The sequence below is a fragment of the Zootoca vivipara genome, chromosome 13, assembly GCF_965207765.1.
Source record: "Zootoca vivipara chromosome 13, rZooViv2.hap1.1, whole genome shotgun sequence".
NCBI classification, from domain to species: Eukaryota; Metazoa; Chordata; class Lepidosauria; order Squamata; family Lacertidae; genus Zootoca; species Zootoca vivipara.
In genome coordinates, this window is record NC_142596.1 from 4748074 (window position 1) to 4766830 (window position 18757).

Consider the following 18757-nt stretch of genomic DNA (forward strand, 5'->3'; position numbering starts at 1 on the left):
AGAAACTGGGTAATAATGCATTAGTATAAGCACAACTGTGCTGAACAGGGAGCAATAAGGAGCAAGCGTATTTACTGAACGGAACTAACTGCGGGAAAACCTTACATAAAGGTCTCAGCCATCCAGAAGGGTATTCCCAGATAATATAGCACTATATTAAATTGTGTAGAACCACCTTTTTCATTCCAGAACCAGCCAGTAGCAGAAATGCAGTGCCTCAGAGGTGCTACGTGGCTTGTGAGTGAAAGGAGTTGTTCTCTCTAACTATAAAAGATAAACTACAGCACAGAACTTACTGTTGTAATATTCCTCTCTTCTTTCTTTCGGAGGAAAGGGCAAGCCAGCACTTTCAAGTCATGCACTTGAGCATTCATACACTGATCAAGAGGGCTAGTTGACAAACTGAAATCACATTGGAATGAAGCTACTAAGGCAGGAGCATCAGCCTTTGTTAAGTTGGCAACGAACACAATTTCTGGTTCTATGATCCGTGTCAATATAGTCATGTTGGGCTGCAGTGATCCATCTAGAAAAGTTTAAAATTTGGTTCAATGTTGATTTAGCAGCCAGTCACCACAACAGAATGAAAAATATACCTCCATGACACCACCATAAAATACAATTTTTACAATAGTGTATTTCAGAAAATTTGCCCTAGTAGTTGCATCTAGGATTGAAACTGAAATACTTGTACAACTTGTACACAGTGAGATTACACGAGCACCCCCACTCAGCTCTCTTAGTCTTAAATCCCCTAGTTTACTGACGCACACCCACCAAACCCGAAAGTCAGTTGCCCTGTTGTTATCTTTTCATTCAGCAGCCTAACAGCCTACAGATAAAAGCTGTTCTTTACCCTGTTGGTGTGACTAATCATGCTTCTATATCTTCTGCCTGAGGGCAGGAGATCAAAAAAGTGCCAGCCAGGGTGTGAATCTTCCCTAAGAATTTTCCTCTTTCCTGAGGCAACGGTCTTCCGAGATATCATCCAGCGGATTCACGGACAGCCCATCATATCTTGTGCTGTATTTACCACACTCTGTAGGCACTTCCTATCCGTTGATGTCAAGCCAGCGTACCACACCATGATGCAGTATGAAAAGACACTTTCTATTGTGGACCGGTAGAAGGAGACCATCAAATGTTGATTGACATTGTTCTTTAGCAATATTCTAAGGAAATGGAGTCTCTGTTGGGCTTTCAACTACCTGGGTTGTATTGATTTTCCAAGTAAGGTCTTCACTGAGATAAAACTCTAGGAATTTAAAGGAAGAGACTCTCTCCACACAGCCCTCCCCAATGTACAGAGGGGCTAGTTCTCCTCTCTTCCTCCAGAAGTCCAACACCATCTCCTTTGTCTTGCTGATATTAAGGTGCAAGTTGTTCTCTAGGCACCATGTAGATATTTTTTGGACCTCTCCTCTATACAGTGATTCATCTCCACCTGTTAATAACCCATTATGGTGGTGTCATCTGCAAACTTAATAATTGCAGTAGACGGGTCAGATGATACACAATCGTATGTATACAATGTATACAATGAATACAGGTAGGGACTTAGCACACATCCCTGTGGTGTGCCAGTGCTGATTTTTAAGGAATTAGATGTTACTTGTTCAATCCTCACTGTTTGTGTCCGATCTATCAGAAAGTCTTTAATCCAGCTACATATCACAAATGCATAAATGTGACTGTACTGAAAGAAATATTGTGGTCCTTGCTACTAATAACTCTTTCAAATTTTACTTCACAATTTAAACATCCTGATAAGTCACTTTTCTCTGATTTCATAATGGAAAAGTCTAGTAAGTGACATGTGCTGTAAGTGACATGTGCATTTTCTGTTGATAGGTGTAAGGGGGATCCACTTATACAGGTCTACGGATGCAGGAAAGCATAACAGAAATACTTGCATGATCCACCCCATCTACTTTTCAAAAAGTTGTCTAATTATTTTGGTTAGGTTGAACTAAACCAGGCACTGATTCACCACCCAAAGAAAAAAATTGCAAGCAATGTTATCTCCAAACAATGGAAAACAAAATAAATGGTTTGTTCACTGCAGTGCTCATAAAAGATAACTAAGACCAAAGGACATTAGGAGGTGAACAGGGACACAGTTGACAAGGAACTCATTTTTGCATGCTTGCTTCAGAAAGATAGGGACATACTTCTCTAAATTTAAACTATATATAATGGGTGGGTAAAAGGGAAAGGTAAAGGACCCCTGGACAGTTAAGTCCAGTCAAACCTGACTATGGGGTGTGGTGCTCCTCTCATTCAGGGCAAGGGAACTGGCGTTTCTCCACAGGCAGCTTTCCAGGTCATGTGGCCAGTAGGACTAAACCGCTTCTGGGGCAACGGGGCACCATGATGGAAACAAGAACACATGGAAACACCATTTCCCTCCCTACTGCAGCAGTACCTATTTATCTACTCACACTGGTATGCTTTCAAACTGCTGGGTTGGCAGAAGCTGGGACAAAGTAACAGAAGCTCACCCCGTTATATGGATTTGAACCACTGACCTTCCAGTCAGCAAGCCCAAGAAGCTCAGTGGTTCAGACCACAGCACTACCCACTCCATAATGGGTAGGGTACAAAAGCTGTGGGAGCAGAAGACTGCACAAAGCTATTCCTCTCCACTGTAGCCCACTGAAAATAACCCTGTCACACAAACTGTTTAGTTGCCCAGAAATATTGTTGAAAAGGGCCAATATTTCAGATTAGCTTTTACTACCTTAATACACATTCACACCCTGGTTAAAATGTTAACTGACGTCAGTGGGCTTAAGCATGCTCAACTCTGCACCAAGTATTCATTGTTATGGTTTTATTATTTCAGATGTGGAACTATGTCAACTGAGAGAGTTCTTTTGCTGACCTTTTTCTGGTCTAGGTTTGCCATGAGTGGTATATTTTAATTGAATCTGGGTAGATCTTTCCATCGACGCTGTTGGCATTGATTTAACAAAGAAATCTGCTACTGTCAATAGAAATTCCACACTGGCACACAAATACAGTTTGTCCAAGACAGATACGATTTCACTCCCATTTTTATCTTGCTTGTAGTTGAGGTCAATCATGACACTATCATCTGTGCCATCTTTCTTATCTATCATTCTGAAAAATAAACAAAGAATAAAGCCAGAAAACAAGCTGAAGAACTGCTTTCCTGAAAGGATTTATAATTTAATAGGCTTCCTTGGGAGGAAGGGCAGGGTATGAATTCAACCAATAATAGTATTTTTCATCCAATTGCAACAAAAGATGATGCTACTTATAAATAAGAGGTTCTGAAAAACTGCATTACAGTACTAAAAGTGACCACATCTCCATTTGGGGACGAGTTAAAAGAAACAAAGGGAGAAAGTGACCTTGTGATCTGGCGACTTCATTGTAACTGAAGCCAATTGTCAGTTTTCAGCATTTTCCTAGTTTGAATACAGCTTTCTTTGTTCACCCAGGGCTACCTAGCCCAGTCATTAGCCAAAAGGAACACTACACTAAAGGGAGTTTTCTTTCTCCACCCACCCACCAACATTCCCAGAGAGAACTCAGCTACCACTTCCCTTCCCTTGTATTGTGGCTTTTAAATACTGGTAAGTTATAAAGCCTAAAGCAGAGTTTGCACTTTATTTCATGTGCAACACCAAGTTACTTACTACAGGAGCTCTAGAAATATTAATAATGACATCAAAGTCTAACCTTGAGGTTGCTTTCTGAATCCCTTCTCTGAGATCATCCAATGTACATGTTTTCAACTTAGTATTAATATCCATAGAACCATTTGAAAATATCTGTCCTGATGATGTCATAAGATGCAGTCTGAGTTCTCCAAGACACAAGCTGTTATCGTGAAGTGAAAGCTGAGATTTCTACAAAATATATAAATAACCAAGGTAAAAGAATTATATGCAGAACATAGAAGACTGAAAGTGCATACAGCCTGGGCTTTTACAATCTACTTGAGGACAGAAGTACATGGGGGCACAATTGCTATTAATGCTTTAATAATTTAAATGTTGGCAAAGGAGAAAAAAAAATCTATATGAAGCACAGCTCCCCTAAGATTTTAATATTTCAAAGCTTGCCACAAATGGAGGAGACTGAAATGAAATAGGCAAACTAGATTCAGTGCGCTGGGTATATCATTCCCTCTACTGCTGATATTCAGGATGAGTAGTGTAGCCAAAACACCACCTGCTCACAAGAGAAGTATCATCAGGCTTAGTCAAATCCAGAGGCTTGAAGAAGTACAAAAAAGGTGGGGAGAACACAAAGAAGGCCAACTTCCCCCCTACCCCCAAAGGCTAACAGATTGTGCATGCTTACAACACATGCCTGCCTCACCCAGGTATGATGGTATGAAAAGGGGGGGTTGGAACCAAGGTTTCTGTGGCAGATTTTGTAAATCCATTATGCAAGATCTTAGTTGAGAGTGCTGGGAGAAGTGAAGAATGGTGTTGTGGGGAGGTAAAGAAACAGTCCAAGGGCTCGCCTAGACTTCCTTTTGTGCTGCACTTTCCAGGCATAGATCTTCACTTTAAAGCTCAGTGTCCAAGCGGTTGTTTTATTCCTTGTTGGGTGCTTTCCCCAGGAAAACTCATGTTTTACTGCTGAATCGGGGCAAACTGCAATCCGCAGAAACCCCAATTGCCATTTGCTCCAATTTAGCAGCAGAATCTGGGTATTCCCAGGAAAAGCAGCAGGACCAAAAAAAGAACCATTTGGACACAGAGATTTAAAGTCTGAATCTGTGCCTAGAAACGTGGCACAAAAGGAAGTCTGGATGAGCCTACAGAGGCTGAAGATGGAGGAGACTGGAGCAAGAAGTGTCACTGAAAGCAGAAAATGCAGCAGAGGAAAGGGGTGGACAAATAAGTGAAATTAAGAGACAATGAGGAAGAGAGGAGAACAATCTGTGAACGTGGGCAGCGAATGGAGCTGGAGAGGAGCAGAACTGGCAGCAAAGAGGTGACAAATGGAAAGGAAAGTGGCAGAGGAAGGAGGACACTGTGGGAAGGGAAGTAAGAGGCATCAAAACTTGGGATTGTGTTTAACACTGAGCTCATTAATGAAGGCACACAATGTTTTAACTTATAATGTTCTTTTTCTTCAAACGCTATGATTTTATCCAACATTATCTTTTCTTAATTCATATTTACTCCAAAGGAAACTGTTTTTCATGTTGAGGTGAAACAAACCTGCTCAACATCAGAATTGTAGAGAACAATGGAAAGTGATTCAAAGTTGAATTCAAACTTAAGGGTCACACTCTCCTTAGGCTGTGTTTCATGAAGATCTCTTTCTCCCGAAATGATGAGGCGACCTGAAACATTTTAGAGATAAAAAAGTAACACTTGAATCTGCAGCATTTTGAAGATCAATGCACATCAACTGTGCTAAGATTTAAAAATTAGCTGCCAACTCTTCTTTGATCCCATAAACAAAATACCTTGCTTAAGACCAAATACAGTATCTTATCATAATTACTATATACAACTTAGCTCAACTTATCACCTTCATGGAGATCAGCATCAGTTGGGATTTTGCTTTGTTTGAGCATCTGAGCTTCTGGTAAGGTTGACTGTATAACCCTGCTAGGCGCAGCAGCTTCACCAAGATTTTCCAGCAAAATTTTCATGACCAGGGTCAAATCATCTTGGGTGAGAGAGATCTGTAAATAAATAAATCCATTTTTCCCCTCAAGAAAGCCATTTTTATGAAAGCCTTGTATTTAAAAAATACATTGCAACCCCCATTTTCAATCAACACCTGTATCGGACTCAGGATTGCATGGCAGTTTCTTGAAGTTGAGGACTACACTCTTTAACTGTCAGGTAACAGAATTGGGGGACTTTACTCATGCATAGTGCCCCCTACAGCCTATTACAATAAAAATGCAAGCAGTCCTTGCTCTCCATGTAATGTTAGTCACATGAACAATGTTATGAAAGTAAAAACCAATGTATATCCAGTAGCAAATCCTGGAATCCCAGCAACCATGAAAATTCTGTTTGGTTGAATCAGTTATCACCTACTTCATATTGTAAATATTTGCCCATGCAAAAACATGTCAAAGAACAGTCAGGAATACTTCTATGTAGAGCAAACAGTATTATGTCAAACAACCTTCACTGTTAAGTAGAGATAAACCTAGCTACCAGAACAAATTATTGGGCTCAGTAAACTCTTTTCATGGCAAAAGCAGCAAGTGATTAGGTCAACGACTATTAAGCCCTGAGTTATAATTATTCTCTCAAAATATTTGCAATAGGTTTATCTCCATCTAGAACATGGAATTATCAAGACTTCCCATGGCCTTACCTGCATAGGCTTCAAGTCTCCTTTAACTGTAATCCCTGGTATTTGTAGGTACCAAGCTGCTGCTAAATTCCTCTGGACTGACAACAACAGATTTACTGGCTGCAAAATTTCAATATCTGGCTGAGAACCACTGCCTATTGTGGTCCTACAAAACAAAGGTTGAAACATTAGGGGACACAAGATATCTGCAGTCTCTCCATCCATTGCTGAAACCAAATACATGGATTATTTGGTCAGCTCTATGAACTATCCCCTTGTGTACTAAAAGCAGCCCTTGCCCTGTGACTGTTTCTAGTCAAGAACAAGAACCACCTGGCCCTCTGTCAGGGTTTCTTTAGTTGTGATTCCTGCATTGCAGGGGGTTAGACTAATTGAACGCTGGAGTCCCTTCCAGTTCTACAATTATTAGAAATGAAGATTCCATTATACTGAATGAAGCCTTTGCCCCATCAAGTGTAGTACCATATACTCTTGACTGGCAGCAATTATCCAAGTTTAACTCAGGCAGTATTTCCCCAGCCCTGAAACAACATTTCAAATGGAGAAGCCAGAATGGGTGGGGAACCTGTAGTGCTCCAGAGTATACTGGAAGACAACACTCCTTCACCCCTGACCATTAGAAGAGACTAATGGAAGTTGGAGTCTAATAGTATTTGGAAGACCACATGTTCCCAACTTTTGATGGGAAATATATCTCCACAGTGGAGCATCTGTTTCCTCTTCAAGGTCAGTTAATGTGCAACTGTGCCAGCTTTATGTTATGGAGAAACCATGCATCTACAGGTATATGAAACAAGTCATATCACTTACATCAAATATCACACACACTTAAATCAAATTACACTCTCTCTCTCTCTCTCTCTCTCTCTCTCTCTCTAATGTTAAAGTCACACCAGGAAGATTTCAGCAAAATCACAGTCCAATTAACCACCACAGTTAATTCCTTCCAAATTGGAGGGTGGTTTTTCTGACCAGTTGGGTGATGCTCAACCTGCTTTGGACTGGGTTGCGCTCCTCCTGTGGGGACAGGATTGCAGTGTGGGGGTGCTCTTAGATCTAGCACTATGGCTCAGATAGCCTTGGTGGTAAAGAGTGCCTTTTATCAGTTTAACTGATCTATCAACTATGACCCTATCTGGACAAATAAAGCCTTGTGGAATGTTATCCATGCTCTAGTAGTTGTACTATTGGATTAGGTAAAGGTAAAGGGGCCCCTGACCATCAGGTCCAGTCGTGTCCGACTCTGGGGTTGCGGCGCTCATCTCGCTCTATAGGCCGAGGAAGCCAGCGTTTGTCCGCAGACAGCTTCTGGGTCATGTGGCCAGCATGACAAAGCTGCTTCTGGCAAACCAGAGCAGCACACGGAAACGCTGTTTACCTTCCCGCCGGAGCGGTCCCAATTTATCTACTTGCACTTTGATGTGCTTTCGAACTGCTAGGTGGGCAGGAGCTGGGACCGAGCAATGGGAGCAATGCATTACACTTGGGGCTGTACTTGAAAACTCTGTGGATACTACAATTGGTCCAGAACGGTGGTCAGGTTATTAAGGAAGATAGATAAATAAATATAATCACATTATGCGAATGATTTGTCATCTTCGATGGCTTCCAATCCATTTTCAGGCCCAATTTAAAGGGTTACTTTTTATCTTAAAAACCCTAAATGTAGCAATCTTCGCTTCTGACCCATCCCCTTGTCAAAGTGAGCAAACACTGCTCTTCAGTCACTTTGAGCTGCAACCTTCTTTAGGTAAGGGGATGAAGGAAGCTCTACCTCTTACAGCACAGTAGTGACATTTGCTTGGGGGGGGGGGGGAGACGACCTTCCCCAGTTCTACACATCCACAACAGCTGGCTCACTGCCCAAGATCCCTACTGACTTTATCCTTGAAAACCTCATCATATGGAAACATTTTCTCATTAGATGTATTGTCAACTCACAGCCCACAGGACAAACTACTGTTGGCATTTACATAATTGATATCCTAAGATCAAGAGTTAATCTTGAGTTAAATGGGGGGCAGGGGCAGAATGTTCATACCTTGATATCTTTAAATGTGTTAGTTGTATATCCATTTTGTCAATCACTGGAGGATTAGAAGACTCTTCTCCAGGAACCAGGCTAAATTCATTCTCAACTCTGATTAAGCCAAGATCTGCTACCAATACATTGGGAGAGATGGATGACTGAGGAATTACTATAACTGGAGCTTTGAGATTGATGTCCATTGAAAGTCGGAAGCTCTTTTTAGCAAAATCCTTCACACTCAAAGCAGCCATTTCAGCAGCTTGAACTGTGGCAGCACTCAGGGCATCTTTTGCAGTTTGGAAGTGATTTAGGAAGTTCTGTGAAAAGGTATAATTATGCAGCACAATAGCTAGTTTATAATGCTAACAGCAACTGAATAAACAAAGATAAGAATAGACACATCAACTCAGGCTGTGGACAGCAGAAGCAATAGGGTGTTGCAAATAGAACTGTGGTGAAAATTGTTGAAAGTAATAACCAGTTCCCTATTTTCTCTTTTTATGGCCAAGGATTGTGACTTAAATCAAAACAGCAAGTCTGAATTCAGACTCCAGATCTTGTCACAGTCATGACATCAGCATCATCACTGTTATCCAATGGAAAAAGCAGGACTAGGGACAACTATCAAGCCAGGATACAAAAGAATGGTGCAGATTCTGCACACTTGGGAATTTGGTTCGGACGTGCCTTTAAAAAATACTTTAAAATTAAAATGCAATAATGAAAAATAAGTTCATCTCTTACCAGTAGTGACATGAAGAATTTATGCAGATAAACGATCTGAATGCAGCCCACCTTCAGTGACATTTTACCATCTACCTTGGACATATCTGTATAGGCTTCTTCTTCTGTAGCATCTGGATAAAGTGACATTGCAAACCGAAAGACTTCATCTCCCACTATTGAGACAGTCTGCAAAGATAATATTCATTCAGCACAATCATGTTCTGGTAGATTTATATAGGAACATTTTACATCTTTCTCAGTGTTTATTTTTCAAGATTCCCCCCCCCCCAATCCAATTAGCACAACAGCTACACCTTTTTAAAACATGCATTTATTCCCTATGGAGTTTCAAGGAACATTATGAAAGATAAATAGCAAGTCCCTAAATCTGTGGGTATAATAAGGACTCTGTCCGATCAAGCCAAATTTATTAATTTCCTCTGCACTTGCTGCATTCAAACTGTGTTCACAACAGATACAATAATAATCACTACATTATTCATAATGTACATCACACATGGATTTTTGAATGAAAGCAATCATAGGCATATTACAACTATTTGATACCATTTATACCTTTTCTTTGTTTAACCAGAGTAAGAATCACGCACCAGTTTTAAAAATTAGCATATTGTAGAGGACATATTCCTAGTTTAAGCAAGGTAAAGGTAAAGGGACCCGTGACCATTAGGTCCAGTCGTGACCGACTGGGGTTGCAGCGCTCATCTCGCTTTATTGGCCGAGGGAGCCGGCGTACAGCTTCCAGGTCATGTGGCCAACATGACAAAGCCGCTTCTAGCGAACCAGAGCAGGGCACGGAAACACCGTTTACCTTCCTGCTGTAGCTGTACCTATTTATCTACTTGCACTTTGAGGTGCTTTCAAACTGCTAGGTTAACAGGAGCTGGGACCGAGCAACGGGAGCTCACCCTGCCGCGGGGATTCGAACCACCGACCTTCTGATCAGCAAGCCCTGGGCTCTGTGGTTTAACCCACAGCGCAGTTTTCTGTCACTAAAGTTCACATTTAAAAGCAAACTGTGCTGCTCTTCAGTTTGTCAGAGATTGGAGAAAACTCCCATCATCTTCTGTTTCTTCCATGCTCAATGCTTTGTTTTCTCACCACCCAGCAAAACAAGTATTCCATACAGCCTCAAAATGCATACCCTGTTTCGGCCCTCATTCCATTTACCAGGACAGTTTCTAAAACTTGGCAAGACCAAGACCAAGTCTGAAAATCTGTTCCTATCAATTTTCTTGAACCTTCCTGTGAAGCACACATGGCTCCCAGCTTAACAACCTCACTTCTCATATTCACCTTTTTATGAACTGTATTAGGATCAACGTTTGTTATTATGAAATCACGAAGCCTGGCAAACACTTCTGTCTGTTTCGGCATTGTAAAAATGGAGGCCTCCATACCTGGCAGAAAAAACAAACAAAGGAAAATGTTCAGGTTTCAATTCAAAATAGTAGTGTGATAAAAGAGGATTTCTTAAAGAGTGGTTAGCTATTCATCCGTATCAGTTTTACTGAATAACTAAATCCTATGGCAGTGATGAAGCTATAGTGGTGTGGATCTGCTCAGAGGCTGGATAGGAAGATGATGGAAGCCACTCTGCACTTGCTACAGAAGACCATGATCTAAATACATCAAAGAAAGAGAATCCATAGCTTGCTTCCATGCTATGGGCACAAGAACATAGTAAGAGCTCTGATGGACCTGGCCAATGGCCCATCTAGTCCAGCATCTTGTTCTCACAGTGGCCAATCAGATGCCTGTGGGAAACCTTCCAATTGGACCTGAGCACAACAGCACTCCTGCCCCCTCCCTGTGGCTTCCAGCAACTGGTATTCAGAAGCGCATATATATATATATATATATATATATATATATATATATATATATATATATTGAACTCAACAGGTTAAAAAAAATGCTATTAAGCAAACTGTTAGTTGCCCTACATTTAATTAAGGATATATTTCTATGATTCACAAACATCTTCATATGCTCAAAATGGATAATATTTTACAAAAAATGAATAAAATGTCTATGCAATTTCAAATTACAGAAATTCATGTACCTTGTATTCGGATATCAGCAATGTCACCTTTCTGATCACAGACTAAAATGTTGAAGGCCCTCAATTTGGCAGTTAGCTTCAGGTCAAACCCATCATCATGGGTCACAAGAGTAGAAACTGCGCCACAGAAAGACACATTAAACAACAACTATTAAACAACAGTTTTCCAGTTCACATGTAAATGAGAAACTGGTTTTAAGGAATGCCTCCCTGCATATGAACTGACCTGGACTGTGCAATCATCATCTGAAGCCCTTCTTCATGTATCCCTTCCATGAGAGGTCTGGAGGGTGGGAATACAAGAATGGGCCTTTTCCGCAGTGGGTCTTCATTTGTGAAATGCTCTCCCTATGGAGGCTTGACTGGCACCATCATTATTTATCTATCACCATAACTATCTGTGTCCTTTTAGAAGTGGGTGGGGTGTTTTTAATGCATTTCTTTTCCCCTTTGGTTGTAATGCATTAATAGGGGTTTTTGCATTAAGGTGTCAGTTATATATATGAACTAGCTGAACCAGTGTTGACTAAAGCATTGTTGTTGGCACTACACATCAGGGAACACAAAGGATGTGCCAAGGGGCAATACCTCGTTTTGCAAGAACAGTTTTGGGCTCCTCTGAAAGCAGCTTTCGATCAGTTCTCTTATCAGCAGGTGTAAGTTCACTTGTGGCATATGTGAAAAAATTCATGATTGACAGCAAGGCTTCGGTGTGTAGCAACAAGTCCAATGAAGAAAAGGAGACCTAAGAAAGAGAAGATATGTCACAGACGATCACTGGCATCTTGCCTAAGAGCAAGGCCTTGGATGTCTGATTTTTTTAATAAAAAAAAAAACAACCTGCTCTTTAGCTTATGTATATGGTAATCAATTGAACTCATGCCATTTTAATTTGTAAATTGTGATTATGTTGTCATTGTTTATTACTTTGTTAAGAACAGAAGACCAAAAGCCCCCCTAGCCCAGCATCCTGTTTTCTCAGTGGCCAAACAGGTGCCCATGGGAAACCCACAAGCGACATATGAGCCCAGGAGCACTCTCAAGCAAGTGGTATTCAGAGGCATAGGAACTCCAACGCTGGAGGTAACAGACCCTCCGTGTCTTGATAGCCTTATTGCCTGTGAATCTGTCCATTCCCCTTTCAAGGCTGTCCAAGTTGGCAGCCATCACTACATCATGTGGTAGCAAAATCATATTGTTTAAGACACATTGTATATTGCCCTGGGATAAACATAAACTGTGGTATATGGATATCATGAATAAAATTTAACTTCGTTTGCATTCATTTCTCACACAAGCTTGTGAAGAGCATGTCGATCCAATAAACTTGATTCCAAAACCCTTTGACTAAGTTAACAATTGTTACAAAAAATACACCAAAACACACCATACTACCCGTGTTTCTCCAAAAATAAGACACCGTCTTAAATTTATTTTTCCTCAAAAAAAAACCACTATGGCTTATTTTCAGGGGATGGCTTATTTTTTTCCTCCTCCTGCTGCCGTGGCTGGCATTGCTGCTGCGCCTATCACTATGTCTTATTTTCGGGGTATGGCTTATATTCCTTGAATGCTTAAAAATCTTGCTACGGCTTATTTTATGGCTACGTCTCATTTTCGGAGAAACAGGGTATATAGCAGCTCACTTGCCAACACATTTCAGTACTTACATTTAGTGCTTGCTTTGTACTTTTGTAAATTGTTTCAAAATGTGCTCCATCTGCATCAGCCTAAGAAAAGAATTGAAGCTTCAGATCATTATATAAAAGGAAGCAACATCCAGAAGTTTCCTCTGGCCTAACATCTCCATGTGCCTGCCCTAAAGCAGCCTGAATGGACAGAGCGTAAAGCCCCACCCTGTCCCAAAAGTGTCACTCAGATGACTGAGCTGTGTATCACAACTTCCTAGACCACAGGGCAAGAAGGGTTAAGGAAGGAAGAGTTTCTTTCATCTCAGATGAGGGCAATTAATTGCCTTCAGGGAAAATCAGATCCTTGCATCTTCATCACCTAAAGTCATTTCCCACTCTCTGCCATCCCTCAATCTCCCCTACCCCTCACCTGTCACTCATACACAAATTACACCTTACTGAAAGAGACCAGACCAGCACTGACCAACCAGATGATCAGCTAAGGGACTTAGCCAAGTACTACAATGTTCAATTGGGGACCCAGGTGGCGCTGTGGTTAAACCACTGAGCCTAGGACTTGCTGATCAGAAGGTTGGCGGTTTGAATCCCTGTGACGGGGTGAGCTCCCGTTGCTTGGTCCCAGCTCCTGCCAACCTAGCAGTTCGAAAGCACGTCAAAATGCAAGTAGATAAATAGGAACCGCTACAGCGGGAAGGTAAACGGCGTTTCCATGTGCTGCTCTGGTTCGCCAGAAGCGGCTTTGTCATGCTGGCCACATGACCTGGAAGCTATACGCCGGCTCCCTCGGCCAATAATGCGAGATGAGCGCGCAACCCCAGAGTCGGTCACGACTGGACCTAATGGTCAGGGGTCCCTTTACCTTACAATGTTCAATTAAGGTAACCATAACATTTAATTCCCAGTTATTTCACTTTGCTGTTCCACATCACTGAGCATAAAAAGCCTTAGTTTCATTTCTTCAACACTGACTCATAAGATCCCACAATGATCTTTAGTTAAAGAAAAAGATTAAACCTTTATATATTTCATTTTTAAAAGATGCTCGCCGGATTCATCTGAAGAACTAATGATGTTCAGTGGATCTCCTTTGGAATCTGTGGGTAAAGTAAGAAGCACGTTTACAGAGCTCTGATTCATTTCATTCATTTTGCACAGTAAAGTAATCAATGCAGTAAATGCAGTAATGTTTCAATGATACAATGCTTCTTGAAGAAATTATGTATAGCAGCAGAGGGGAACCCCTAGGCAGTTCTGGCGAAGCCAAGCCCACCTGCCCTACAACGGACATCATTTCTGACAGCAGTGGTAGGGCAAGCAAATATTAGGCTGGGCCAAAAAGGGGGTTGTGCCTGCAAAGCCCCAACAATCAGTTGAATGTCAGGGCTTGCATAGCACCATGAATGGCTCTTTGCAAGCCCCTCTGATGCCTCAACTATCTGCTGAACATTGGGGCTTGCACTTTGCATGCCCTGACAATCAGCTGGTCATGAGTGTAGGTGATAGGCAAGTCGGTAGACCTGTGAGTGGCCTTGCCCACCTGTCAAACTTGGCTCACATGGGGTGGGTGAGATAGGGATCTGGTCTGCCAGCTGGAATTTAAGCAACTTAGAACAAGACAAAGGGTGAGAAAAGAGGCTTATTAAGTGACATGAGCTACTTTTCTACAAGCAAATGTAAAAGTGCTTGTTTACAGCATTAGAGATTCACTTCTTGGAAGAAATTCTTTCAGCAACTATCGAATTTTCATCATAGCAACTCATTCCTTTTCCTCCTTCTTATATCCAGAAAGCTGCTTTGGAAATGTGTGTGTGTGTGTGTGTGTGTGTGTGTGTGTGTGTGAGAGAGAGAGAGAGAGAGAGAGAGAGAGAGAGAGAGGGAGAGAGAGGGAGAGAGAGGGAGAGAGAGAGAGAGACTCCTCCTTAAATTATTAGTAGCAAGTACCAGGCTCAGTCCTTAAATTAAATTTGTAACATTGAACAGGATATACTGCAAATGAGAGGGAAAACTGGCCACGTTAGGAAAATCTGAAAAAATAAAATAAAATGTGGAAGTTCTATGAGAAACCTCCACCCACCAACTACAATCTTACAAGTGTAAGAACTACACTATTTATACATTTTCTATTTTTCATCACAGGTTTTCTCAAAAACACACATAATAAACACTCAATTACAATAAACAAAAAGTTGAGTAAAGCTTATGGCACAGAGGCAGCCATGAAAGGTCCTGAAAAACTACCTTTAACATTCAAAAGCAGAGGGTTAGACTAGATGACCCTTGGGATGCCTTCCAGCTCTACAGGTCTATGATTCAATGTAAATCATAGATGGACAAGAATCAGACATTACAGAACACAAACTGAAAATTTAGGAAAACAATCTGCAAAATTAATATTGTCACATGAAGAACTGTTTGCACCACCTGAATTATGTTATTTTGTCAAATTCTAAGTTAACCTTGACTTACCAGTGAATTCAAGGCACTTCATGTGGATTTTTTTAAGATATGCTGTAGCAGTCATGACATGTGTTTTAATTCTGCTTTCAGTTCCAAGCTGCAACACTGTTAATATGTGCAAAGGGCAGCTTTCCTTGTCTATCTGTTTCATTAATGTTACTACAACCTAAAAGAAAAATACAGGACATTTCAAAAATTGCAACAGAATGCATTTAAAGATTCAAAAGTCAACCATATATAGTTGAAATCAACACCACTTACCTGGTTTCTGCCAACTCCCAAGTGAAAAGAACCAATCATAATTTTCAGCATTTACTATAGATACCATGACTTTTGAACTCATTGGGCTATGTTTCGTTGAAACTTTGGTTTGAGAAGTAGCCATAATCAAAACTTATTTTGTTTTCAGTAACCATTGGTTAATCAAACCAAGTTTCCCTGAGTTCAGACAAACAAGGAACTGTGGTTTGTTTAAAAGCAAAAACATTAAAGCTTTTCCTTGGAGAGGGGACATGCTAGCAGCATGAGAAGCCACGACTCATCACAGCTCATTCATGCAATGGGAAGCCAGGCCTTAGTCTGTACCAGAAAATGAGAGAGGTGGCATATCTGACACTGCTAGCAACACAGATTTGTGGGCCTATCTTACAGGCTTTTATGTGTCAAGTAATTGTCTCTAGCACAGAAAAATAAAACAAACTTCAACATTTAGGCTTAAAGAGACAAACAAGCTGTCATACCTCTTTGATTTCAAAGTTTAGCAGCATATTGGTAATATCCTCCTGCAGGAATTCTTTTGATGTGCCCAGTAAGTTATCTTCTAACATCATTTCTTTCTCAGCTACCAGTGATTTTGACTTTTGTTTTCCATTTCCTGCTGATACTAAAGACAGGTTAGTTCCTCACTGTTCGATATAATCCATTTTAATATAGTTTTCTTAAGGGACATCAACTACTTTCTGCATTAATTTTCAGGGCTGCTTTGATTACACAGCTCCCAAAAATAATAACTAAGCAGGAAGCAGTTTTCAACTACCAAGGGAAAGGAAAAACAACCAAAAATTCCTGCTCAATAGCTTAGGCAGTCCTTATTTCTCATTTATTTCTTTGGCACTGAATAAATAAATCAGGCTCAAGCCCACACCTAAGAAGAAAATTACTTCCAGTCCTCTTTTCATGATATTTTATTCAAGAGACAAGGGTATGTCTGGTGAACCTGAGAAATGCTTCTTCTCCTATGATCCTAACTTTTTAAAACTAATCCAAGCCTCAGCAATAAGAAGCATCCCAAAGGAATATCTACAAAGGAATGAGAAAACATATACACAGTTTACAATGAAGACTGACTTACCTTCAGTTTTTGCTATTGGCTTTGTGGTTTGATCTGCTTCAGCAAGGTTCTCTGTCACTACTTTAAGCAGAACATTCAAATCCTCTTGACTTAGAATGATCTAAACAGTGGCATATGAAGTCAAATTATCTGTCTCCGAATTTGAGAGCTTCTATCAAATGTTCAACGGCTGGTAAATGCCAGGGATCGTTCTTATATTGATCAATTACAGGCAGATACTTGCTGCCTATTACCCATCATATTGTGGGTAATAGGCAGCAAGTATCTGACAAGCCAAAGAGACCTGCAGTATTGGATTCATTCTTGCATCCACAGCAGTTTAATCATGGGGTTCCAATTCCTCATCACAACCTGCTTTCCAGTAATGCTTCAAAGCAAGTGTCACCAGAGCTATAATGCTTTCTTCCTTGCCCCCACTCTAACCATAACCTGATTAGTTACCTTTTTTGAGTGGCTAACTAAAAACTTCCAATTATGATCTCTACATAAAAGTTTTCTTATGCTCTTCCTATTGTCTGTTGTATAATAAAATCCATTTAAAAAGTACCTTTATGACCAATTCAATATTTTCCTGCTCTCCAGTTCTCTCTCCACACAACTCTCTCTTCAACTAGAGTTGAAACTCTGGGACCAGCTGTAGGCAGCACAAAATAGTGGCTGCTGCAGCTGCACTACCATGCATGTAAACTGCTAAGCAGGGAGGCTGAGCAACTCTCTCCTGCCATTTCTTGGTTTGACTCTATTCATTCATTCATTCATTCATTCATTTCCTACCAGTGAGCATATACACAGTTATGTGCGAGTTGATCACACGTAACTGGGGAGACACCTGTAACAAAACTGATTTTTTAAAAATGTGGTGGTAGTACGTGGCTAAGAAAAGCAGGAGAAAGATCACATAATTGAAGTCTTGCCACATTTTAAATGTTTTTGGCATGTGTCTCTGCATCATTGCGTTAGTCTTAATGTTCTCTGAAGATATCTGTCATAATAAAAAGAACTATGCAAGCATGCCTTTGAAAACAAAAATTAACTTACATTCATTGCATCTAGATGCCCTTTGATTTCCACCATTGGTATTTTGTGATACCATTCTCCAGCCAGGTTGCGATTCACAGAAAGGTTCAGATTAATAGGATGTAGAATTTGGATGTCAGGTTGAGAGAAACCTGGTTGCAGGATTGTCCTAAGTAACAACAAACAACATGACTGTTTTGGAATAACATGACGGAACAGCCCCAAACAACATTCTGACTATCCTGATTCAACAGCACATGGAGAAGAAAAGTTTAATTCACCTTGACAACTTAAGTTGTGTCAATAATACATCCATTTTATCCATGACCGGGGGGAGTGAACAGTCCTCAGCCAGCACCAAATTGAATTTGTTTTGTATCTTGATCAATCCCAGGTCTACCACTATAGCATTAGATGAAACTGAAGACTGAGGGATGAGTATAACTGGAGCTTTTAGATTAATATCCATGGAAAGACGAAAGCTCCTCTGAGCCAAACCCCTCACACTTGTGGCAGCCTTCTCTGCAGCCTGTACCGTAGCAGCACTCAAGGCTTCTTTGGCAATTTGGAAGTTGTTCAGAAAATTCTGCAAGAGGAAAAAAGCAGTGGTGATTTCTTCAGTGGCACTTTCATTTTATTGAATATCCCTTGTATTAATACATCATAAACTTTTCCCTATAACAGTTGCAGCTGTTCAAGAAAGATTTCAGATTCTCAGATCCAGATCTTTACTTAACATGTAGGTCCATCCTTCGTCATAAAAGATGGCATAGCAATGACTTTAGCAAGACAAGATCATGACAAAGCAGGAGCAGTAACTGATGGCAAAGCAACAAATTAATCCAAATCGAAGTCTGACTTCCTTTCGTGCCCAGCAAGAGGCAACTAGTCTAGTAAAATGGAACTAAGAGCTTCAAATGTTTCCTGCTTGGCAGGGGGTTGGACTGGATGGCCCTTGTGGTCTCTTCCAACTCTATAATTCTATGAAATCTATAAGAAGTGTATATAATTTCATATGGAACCTTTGCTTCTCTAGGGGACTGAATCAGGCTGAATTCAATGAATAGGGGAGCCTACGGTATTTTATTTAGAAGAGGAAAGAAAACCTA

The 18757-nt window shown here is 40.7% G+C and overlaps 1 protein-coding gene across 2 annotated transcripts in view; it reads right to left on the reverse strand.

Annotated features, from left to right (window-relative positions):
• The window catches only part of VPS13C (vacuolar protein sorting 13 homolog C), a 116826-nt gene that overhangs the window by 45446 nt on the left and 52623 nt on the right, over positions 1-18757 (reverse strand). The window contains exons 33-50 of one of the 2 annotated variants that reach the window (XM_060282438.2): positions 17930-18234; positions 17670-17817; positions 16632-16731; positions 16021-16154; positions 15290-15446; positions 13838-13917; positions 12842-12901; positions 11760-11916; positions 11172-11288; positions 10403-10506; positions 9104-9271; positions 8372-8676; positions 6331-6475; positions 5524-5680; positions 5208-5332; positions 3709-3878; positions 2885-3123; positions 297-526 (exon numbers count right to left, since the gene is read on the reverse strand). In XM_060282438.2, coding sequence (XP_060138421.2) covers positions 297-526; positions 2885-3123; positions 3709-3878; positions 5208-5332; positions 5524-5680; positions 6331-6475; positions 8372-8676; positions 9104-9271; positions 10403-10506; positions 11172-11288; positions 11760-11916; positions 12842-12901; positions 13838-13917; positions 15290-15446; positions 16021-16154; positions 16632-16731; positions 17670-17817; positions 17930-18234 — 2901 coding nt within the window. Of the gene's footprint in view, positions 1-296; positions 527-2884; positions 3124-3708; positions 3879-5207; positions 5333-5523; positions 5681-6330; positions 6476-8371; positions 8677-9103; positions 9272-10402; positions 10507-11171; positions 11289-11759; positions 11917-12841; positions 12902-13837; positions 13918-15289; positions 15447-16020; positions 16164-16631; positions 16732-17669; positions 17818-17929; positions 18235-18757 lie in introns of both variants that reach the window. The other variant, XM_060282437.2, reaches the window with a different exon arrangement.